This window comes from Gekko japonicus, unplaced genomic scaffold (genome assembly GCF_001447785.1).
Source record: "Gekko japonicus isolate JY-2015 unplaced genomic scaffold, Gekko_japonicus_V1.1 scaffold1722, whole genome shotgun sequence".
Classification (NCBI taxonomy): domain Eukaryota; kingdom Metazoa; phylum Chordata; class Lepidosauria; order Squamata; family Gekkonidae; genus Gekko; species Gekko japonicus.
This window is the reverse complement of record NW_015160264.1, coordinates 369,326-379,017: the sequence shown is the minus strand read 5'-3', so window position 1 is coordinate 379,017 and position 9,692 is coordinate 369,326. Positions and strand designations below refer to the sequence as shown.

General features: G+C 45.2%; 1 protein-coding gene across 1 annotated transcript in view; it reads left to right on the top strand.

The window, feature by feature from the left end:
• Positions 1–1,492: 1,492 nt before the first annotated feature.
• The window catches only part of LOC107113656, a 72,022-nt gene continuing 63,822 nt past the window's right edge, over positions 1,493–9,692 (top strand). Inside the window, exons 1-4 of the mRNA XM_015415010.1 lie at positions 1,493–1,906; positions 6,258–6,353; positions 8,676–8,906; positions 9,075–9,097. Of these exons, the coding sequence (XP_015270496.1) occupies positions 1,493–1,906; positions 6,258–6,353; positions 8,676–8,906; positions 9,075–9,097 (764 nt within the window). The remainder of the gene's footprint in view (positions 1,907–6,257; positions 6,354–8,675; positions 8,907–9,074; positions 9,098–9,692) is intronic.

The window sequence follows — 9,692 nt, the reverse complement described above, 5'->3', positions numbered from 1 at the left end:
CCTCGTCCTGATAAGCAGACTCATCATTCCCAGAGATGAGCCCTACCACAGTGGTGTCATCAGCAAACTTGATGATGGTGTTACTGGGGTGGGTGGGGGTACAATCCTGTGTGTAGAGGGTATAGAGCAAGGGGCTCAATACACAGCCTTGTGGAGAACCGGTATTAAGGGTAAGGGCTGTGGACATATAGGACCCTACTCTAACCCTCTGGGGGCGGGCTGTCAAAAAGTTCAAAATCCAGAAACATATGGAGCTGGAGAGTCCAAGGCCCTCCAATTTGGACACTAATCTATCTGGGAGGATGGTATTAAAGGCAGAACTGAAATCCACAAACAACAGCCTCACATAACTCCCCGGCTGCTCCAGATGTGACAGAGCAGTATGCAGAGTAGTGTTGATGGCATCCTCTGTGGATCTGTTTGCCTTATATGCAAACTGGTGACTATCCAGTGTAGATGGAAGACATGAGACGATGTGACTACGTACCAATTTCTCAAAACACTTCATCACAACTGGAGTGAGTGCAACTGGTCTATAATCCTTTAGACTGCTGATTGTGGATTTTTTGGGCAGGGGAACAATAATTGAGGACTTTAGGCAAGACGGAACAATAGACTGGTGTAAGGACCGATTGAAGATCTTAGTAAAACCCCTGCCAACTGGTCAGTTTAACGTGCAACACTTTGCCTTGGAAAACTCTGTTGACTTAGGAAATATGTGAGGCCCCTTTCAAGTAGAAAAACACCTGAGATTTTTGCTAGTCTGACTGCAGTCAAATGGCTTTGATCGTAATATATTTCCAGGCTGTTTTCCCTGATTCCCAAGTTTAAGGGAACTTCTCCTTAGCATCTCTTACAATTCTTGGGCATCCATCCAAGGCTTGACTGGAGAGTACTTAAGACATTGATCTCCGTATTCAACTGGTGCATCCCTGATTGGGTTTTAAAAAGTAGCAGCCTTTTGTTTTTTGTTCTGATAATTCCATCTATTCAACAAGATCAATATTCCTTTCTGCTGTTAATTCCCAAATAGTGTCACTACCTTCCCAAAAGGTGACCAACGGTGCAGGCCTGTTGTCTCTAACAATAGCATGGTCTAGTGGTTAGATTGCTGGATTAGAGTCTGAGAAATTCTGGTTCAAGTCTCCACTCTGCCATGGAAGCTTGCAGGGTGACCTTGGGCCAGTCATCTATCTTCGCCTCACCTCCCTTGCAGAGGAAGAGAGGAGAACTATGTCAGCGCCTTTGGGTCCCCACTGGGGAAAAAGGCAGGACATAAATAACAAGTAAACAAATCCAGGTGCTGCTACAACTTTTTCACAGGATTTTTATTTTTAGTGAGTGGCAGACATAATTCCCCCCCTCAAAACCCCACACCCTTTACTCATGAGGTAAATTCAGGGAAGCAGATCCCCAGGCAGTGTTTGATTATTATTTTTTTAAGTCAAGGCTGTCCCCCCCCCCCTTCAATTTCAGGGACAGAGAATGAGCCATGGCAGCCGGGAGTCTCATCAAGGAGTTCTGTGGGGAAACGACTTGTTCCATCTGCCTGGACTACTTCAGAGAGCCCGTGACCATTGAGTGTGGGCACAATTTCTGCCAAGCCTGCCTCACCCGGTGCTGGGCAGAGTCTGACAGGGGCGCTTCCTGCCCTCGGTGCAGAGAAGTTCTCCAGCAGAAGAACTTCAAGCCAAACCGGCAGCTGGCGAACCTTGTGGAACTTGTCAAGAAACTTCGGGTGGGAAAAGGAGTGGACGGGGAGCAAGGAAAGTGCGAGAGGCACCAGGAACCCTTGAAGCTCATCTGCTTTGATGACCAAGCCCCCATCTGCGTGGTGTGCGACCGATCGACGGAACATCGAAACCACAGAGTGCTTCCTGTGGAAGAGGCTTTCCTCGAGTATAAAGTAAGAAAACATTACACTAGCTTGGGGTATCTGGATCCATAAATGACGATGCAGGATGTACTGTCAGCTTTAGACCAATTAGGTTTGGGGAGGAATGGATGGAGTTATGATTTATGTTATTTATAATCCACCTTTCTTATTGGGACTCCAGGCAATTATGCAAGGAAGTGGCCTCCTCGCCTATCTTAATGTTACTTGGCTTTTTAGTGTAAAGTTCTGGTCACCACACCTCAAAAAGAATATTATAGCATTGGGAAAAATGCAGAAAAGGACAACTAGAATGATAAAAGAGTTGGAACACTTTCCCCATGAAGAAAGCTTAAAACGCTTGGGGCACTTTAGCTTGGCGAAACGACGGCTGAGGGGTGACATGATCGAGGTTTATAAGATTATGCATGGGATAGAGGAGGTAGAGAAAGAAGTACTTTTCTCCCTTTCTCACAATACAAGAACTCGTGGGCATGCAATGAAATTGCTGAGCAGTCGGGTTAGGATGGATAAAAGGAAATTCTTCTTCACCCAAAAAGTGATTAACACATGGAATTCACTGCCACAGGAGGTGGCGGCGGCTACAAGCATGGAGGGCTTCAAGAGGGAATTGGATAAAAACATATGGAGCAGAAGTCCATAAGTGGCTATTAGCCACAAGGTATAGATAGGAACTCTCAGGCTGGGGCAGGTGATGCACTGTATTCTTGGTGCTTGGGGGGGCAACAGTGGGAGGGCTTCTAGTGTCTTGGCCCCACTGCCGGACCTCCTGATGGCACCTAGTATTTTTGGCCACTGTGTGACAGACTGTTGGACTGGATGGGCCATTGGCCTGATCCAACATTGGCTTATGTTCTTATGTAAGTAGACTGATAAGGAAAGCCTGTCCCCAAATCCAAGTCATCCCAATCCAGTGTGCCTTGCAAAACGAGCCTGTAACAGGCCTACAGGGGTGAAGGAGTAAAACCGCACATGCGCTCTTACTAGCATGCATGAAGAGGAGGCTGGGGTATAAATCAAAATAATAATAAATAAGTAAATAAGATACACAAGGGAATCCTCCCCCACCTCTCTCCTTTTTTCCACCTAACCTCACCCCCACTGGCATGCCTGGAGACCGTCTCTTGCCTTGCTCTGTAATCCAGTTTCTTTCTCTGGTCATCTAAATGTAGGCTGACCAAATTTAGAAACAGAATACAAGTAGAAACGTGAAAGAAGTTGTTTTGCTTCCTTGTATCCTCCCACCCCCCAAACCAGTTCTTTCCCACTTGTTTCTATAGCAGATACAGTCCTGTAATGCATTCTTTCTGTTCCCCAATTATCTTAAATCAGAAATCCATTAATGTCAAAAAATTACTGCACCTTGCAGATTTGGACTTGAGGAAGATCCATTCACTAGGAGTCCATTTTCATTCAGAGATGGAGAACCTCACGCAGACCAACTTGGGAAGTTTCAGGAACAGATTAACACCACCTGTCTTTGCTGCTCCTTGTCCCATCTCCCCCCACGTCTCCTTGTTGACTGCCTCTTTTCCCCCTCTTCTCTGTCTCCTGTTTCCTTCTCTGCCCTGCTTTGTTTCCCCCCTCCCCCACACTGGTCCCCATCTCTAAACCCATTTTGAGAGTCCCTGGAACACTCTGTTCTGTGGGTTTGCCTTGGCAAACTAAAACAGTGCTGAAGTCTCACAAGGGGGTCTTGTGAGATCTTGGACATTAGAGTAAATCAGAAAAAGTTGTGGCATAGTGAAAGCTGTGTGATCCATTCATTATCCAATCAACCATTATCTATGTACTAGTAGCGAATATAGCCAAATCTGAAATACTTAAATACAGTGACTGAAGTTGCAAATGGGCAAGGCAGATCTTTCTACAAATCTGAAAAGGACTGCAGGCTTGCAGAAAAATTAAATCTTAGAAAGAACGTTAGAGGTTTAAAAATTCCAAAATGATAAAAGGAGCACCTGTAGCTTTAAGAAATAGAAGCTTCAGTGGCTGCTGCTAGGCAACCCCAGCTTTCCAAGCTGGTTTTCTGTGATTAAAAGGGCAGGTGCAACAATCCCATCTGAGTGGGGCCTTAGTTAGTACTACTGGATTCAGATTCTCAGTCTGTTCTGACTGATCACCTCGTCTTTCTGCGGGATGACCAGTTTACTCTAAAAAGTCTCTTTAAGGATTGTATCTCTTGTGGATTGAGGATGTCTGCCAGATATGAATCCCTATCAATAAGTCAGGCACCAGTGCTTTTGAAAGGCAAACAGCACAATTCTTTATTCACAGAAACTCAACAGGAGGGAGAATATTTGCACAGAATATATTATTTCTGTTTGGTCTGAATGTTTCACTCTGCATTAACATAGGCTGTAGTGCTATAACTCTAAATTTGTCACAGACTGTCTTTGGTACCTTGATACCATCTGTGATTTCCTTCTCCGGTAACTGACTGGCTAGACCTTGGACTTCTCCACCTGGCTCCCTGGGACTGACTGGTAAGACTATTCCAGCTTTTCCCAGTCTCTTCCAGACCCCTAGTCCTTCCTTTAACCACCTCACCAGTTCCCTTCTAGAAGTGTGCATGTTGCTTTGTGACTACAGTTTCTCCTCTCCATTCACTATCCTCTCTCATTAGAGGGGACCAGTTAGGAGTGTTATCCAGCCCCAGTTTTCCTCAAACTGCTGGCGTGCTTTTACACTCCGCTCCAGAGGCTCCTTCTTTTTTCCAAGAGCTCCCCAGATAACACCCTAACTGTCAACGGTCAACACTTAACTGCCACTCCCTGAGAATTCCGAGCAACCTGCCCCCTCCACTCTCAGTCATGTGACCCAGCAGCTGTCTTGTTTTCCTGCTGCTGATCAACAAACCTTTAGTTCATCACAGCAGGATACTTTCTAGGGCTGTTTTGGCCTTTGAGGGAGGGCTTCTCAAGGCTATCCCTGACTAGGGTTGGTGGCTTTAGGTTGGAGAAAATTATATGTCTCATGTAAGTCTGTAGAAGCTTCCATTTGTATATTCTAATAGCCAAGTCGGCCAAACCTGGGGATGCTTAGCTCCAATGACTGGAGCTGTGAACAGGAAAGACAGATCTATCTACAAACCTGAAAAATGTCCCAGGTTTGCAGGAAAATGTGAAATCTTTTTTAAAAACCGTGAAGTGGGGCTTTAAAAAACTCCAAAACGATAAAAGGAACACCTGTAGCTTTAAGAAATGGATTCTCTTAGTGGCTGTTGCTGGGCGACCACAGATTTCAGGCTTGTTTCTGTCAGTAAAAGGCAGGGGGAGGGGCAGGGCCCTTTCAAGACCTCTTTTGGCCTTTGAGGGAGGACCGATTGGGGCCAGGCCTGACTAGGGTTGCCAACTCCAGATTGGCCTTGAGATTTTGTGGGGAATTTCTAGAGATTTTGTAGGAGAGTCTGAGGGGAGCAGAGTTTGGGGAAGAGAGAGGCTTCTGCTGAATATAATGCCATAGAATCCAGCCTCCAAACCAGCTATTTTCTCCAGGGGAGCAGTTCTCTGTCATCTGGAGTTCAGTTGTAATTTTGGAAGATCTCCAGGTCTCACCTAGAGCTTGGCAACCCATGGCATGACAGAAACCTCTGGGTGACTTGATGTCACCCAACTTGCATGACTCAACGACACCTGACTGCTTGCTGCTGTTCAACAGCAGCCACTCTATGATAGCCAGTGCGGTAAAGCAGTTACAACTTCAAAGTAGGCTCTGGGAGATCCAGATTCAGACCCCCATTTTGCTTTGGACTCTCTCTGGGTGATGTCAGATCAGTCATGTACTTTCATCCTAACCTGCCTCACAGGGTTGTTGTGAAGAGAAAAAGGAGGAGAATAAGTTGATTTGATCTGCACTGCAGAGCAGGTTGGTATATAGATTCTACCCTCCAAAGCAGCCATTTCCTCCAGGTGAGGTGGAGAACACCTGGAATTACAACTGCTCTCCAGATGGCTGAGATCCATTCCCCTGGAGAAAATTACTGCTTTGGAAGGTGGACTCTGTGGCATTATACCCTGCTGAGGTCACGTTGCCCTCCTAAGACTCCACCCCCAATCTTCAGAAATTTCCCAACTTGGAACTGGCAACCCTAAGGGGAATTGATTTCTGTAGTTGAGAGATCCATTGTGATTCCAAGAGATCTCCAAGTTGGCCAACTTACAAGGACTGAAGCAAGCCGGAAAAGGGGAAAGGCTGCAGAGGCTTTCAGGAAAGGGAAAGGAACTAGTGGAGGAGCAGGAAATGAGATGCCCCCCCCCCAAGTCCCTAAGCATTCCCACTTGTTACTTTCTAAGGAAGCCCTTAATAGTTGTGGGGGGGGGGCTGAACTCCCCCAGATCACTGGCTTTTCCTGTTTTTGCAGAAAGAGATCCAGGCTGAGCTGCAGTCTCTGGAGCAAGAGAAGGGAACACTTCAGGAACAGAAAGTGGCTGATGATCAGAGAAGCCAAACATTTTTGGTAGGTATAAAACCACCTGGGTTGTGGTTGGGCCTTGACTGGAAAAGTCCTTGAGTCTTCAGGCCACGAGACAACAGAAATCTTGGCCATAAGTGTTCATTGCTGTCTTGATTCTGTATGGTGCATGCATTTAGAACGATCCCTTTATACTTCCTGCATTGAGTGGTGACCAATACAAATGAATGCTGTTTATTATTTAGTCACAAGGGCTTCCCAATAATTTTACCCCCAAAAAATGCAGGAGATGTAATCCATAAAACATTAATGGATAAAGTTGCTTAAATCTGTAAATGGCTACCAAAAAAGTAGAATGCAACTTACTCTGGTTTTTGCAGCGTATCAGGGAACAGGACGGGCAAACCAATACACCATATATGCCTGTTCTATGCAACCGTCAAGGTGCATTTATCATTTTTTAAAAAACGTAATTGTCTATCATAACAGAGACATCACATATCTTATCCAACAGGCAAATAAGTAGGTGTTGCCTAGGTCCCATGCATGGAAGACAAAAAAGACAGTTTAGGAGGGGCAGTCTTGATTTATATAGATATCTATATGCTGCCTCCCCACCAATACTGTCCAAGAGGGACATGTATGTACATAAGTGCTGTCAAGTCGCAAACAACTTCTTGTGACCCCAGCAAGGCAAGTGAGAAGCAGAGGTAATTCGCCATCGCCTTCCTCTGCAGAATCTTCCCAAGTGGTCTCCCATCTGAGTACCAACCCTGCTTCGCTTCCGAGATCTGACAAGATTCAGCTATACAATGATACCTTCCTCTCCAAGAGGTATACAGTTACCAAACTATAACATGACACATAAAAACAAAGTGAAAATTCATCAGGACAAACAGTGGCTAAAAACCAAGTAAATCATAATGCACCTGATGGAAGCCAATGAATTGCTTGATTAAGCACTATTTGAAAGCTTTGCTTGGTACTGAAAAAATCCTCAGATAAGGTGCCAGGAAAGGGTTGGGGCCTCCCACAGCATAGTCTGACACTAAAGAAGACACCACATGTGCCTATTCCATGTTATCCCCCCCCCAGTATCACTTGTATTGGGGGCTATTCAAACCCCCCCACACACATTCAGGTCAACCAAGTATATGTTTTGTGTAGGTAAGAATTTATAATTGGAAAACTCAGATGGATGGTGTGGAGAAATGGCTTCTGCCCTGTAATTGGCCCCAGTATTTCATGGTTTGGGGCTGCAAACCCACACTTACTGTAAAAGCTATCCTTCTGGAAAGAGAGAACAGAGAACACAAAGCAAACGCCTTGGCTGGAATGTCACACTCCTGGAAGACAAAAACAAATTCTAGATTGTGTCCCTTGGGTGGGGGGCTGGGGGAAAGAACAGGAAAAGAATCTCTGACTGACACAGGAAGAAGGGAAGCACAAGACAGAGCAGAGACTTATCAGAGAATCTACTTTGGGATACCTTACTGAGAGCTCTTTTACCTGAGCTCCATCTCGATGGCAGCTGTAACCTCTTGGGAGCTGACACTGGGCAGGCGGTCTGGACAAAGACTGTGAGATAATGGACGGCTGTTGGACACAGTAACTGTATTTAAGAATATGATCAGTCAGCATGAATGATCTCCTCAGCAGGATGGTGTGAAGGATGGACAAAAATCCTGCCCCATTCTGAAAAACAGAAAACAGGAAGGAAAGGTTGCATCAGTGCTTAGTTCCTGTGGCTCTTTCTTAAATACCCAGGGAAATGCTTATCACCACTTTGGGATCAGGAAGCAATTTTTCTCCAGGACAGTTTGGTTGCAGATCCTAGAGGTTTTTTTGTCAATTTCTGGGCATGGAACAGTGATCACAGCGGGTGTGGAGGGGGGTGGGGTATTTGTGAATTTCCTGCATTGTGCAAGGGCTTGGACTAGATGACCCTGGAGGTCCCTTCCAACTGTATGATTCTATAATTGTAAATGAATGGGCCCAGCAACACTGTGTTATACCTATTTATCCTTTTTCTGAACTCCCTTAGAATAAATAAAATTTACTGTTCTTCTCTGGTCACCCTCATGAGTGCTGACCGTACTACATTCAGAAGCTGCTTAGCTTAAGTTTGTTAGGCGGAGGTCTGGGAGAGAGACCACCACACCAGTCAAGCCTCAGGTTACTCTGCCCCTGTTTCAACCTCAGTTAAGACCCCAGCCTTCACAGATGACTATTAAGAATCCTGTCTTTAGCGGCGAAAAGTCATCAGCTTGATTCTCTGTCATATTATGATTCTGATCTTGGGGCTGCACCTGATTTGCCTTCCAGAGACGACTTGCCCCTTTCTGAATTTCCATGTGTTTCCTGCAGACACAGTTACAAGCGGAGAAAAAGAAGACCAAGTCAGCCTTTCAGCAGTTGCAGAATTACCTTGAGAAGGAGGAGCACCTCAGGCTATCCCGGCTGGAAGAGATGGAGAAGGAGATGGTGAAGAGGAACGAAGAAAACGGTGCCAGATTCTCAGAGGAGGTTTCCCATCTCAGTCGCCTGATCACGGAGATGGAGGAGAAGTTCCAGCAGTCAGAAAATGAATTTTTACAAGTAAGAAACTAAAATCATGTCAGGAAATGCAGGAAAACCTCAGAATAGGAGTAAAGAAAGCCCAGTAATAAGAATGTGAGGTGGTTCTATGCCAAGCAGAATAGGAAATAACCCAGTGAGTTTTCAGTCTGCGTAAATGAGACCCACTTCTTTCCCTTTCTCTTTCAGGATCCCAAAACTATCCTGAGCAGGTACGTGACTTTTTATCAATCCCCTTACTGTCAAATTTGTCTAATAATTTCAATCCCTTTTTTAACAAGAGATGTTTTGACAGAAACATCCTATAAAAGGCTTTGAGGTGCCATCAGCACTTTTAAAAGTCTTCTTCCAGTGGAGAAAGTGAAGGATCCTGAAATATTTCCTGAGCACTGTAGGATCTTTCCCCCTCCTTGGGATCTGACATCCTCCAGGTTTTGAGGAGAGAGTAATGGGGCTTAATTCCCACTTGTGATTCATCCAGGTCAGCATTTCGCATGATGTACTCTGCATATATATTAAATAAGCAAGGTGACAATATACATCCTTGTTGTACTCCTTTTCCTATGCTAGACCAATCAGTTGTTCCATATCCGGTTCTAACTGTCGCTTCTTGACCCTTATACAGGTTTCTTAAGAGACGTGAGGTGGTCTCTGGTACTCCCATCTCTTTATTGTGATATGAGTGCAATTGTGCGATAGTTTGAACATTCCTTGGCATTGCCCTTCTTTGGGATTGGAATGTATACTGACCTTTTCCAATCCTGTGGCCACTGTTGCATTTTCCAAATTTGCTGGCAAATTGAGTGC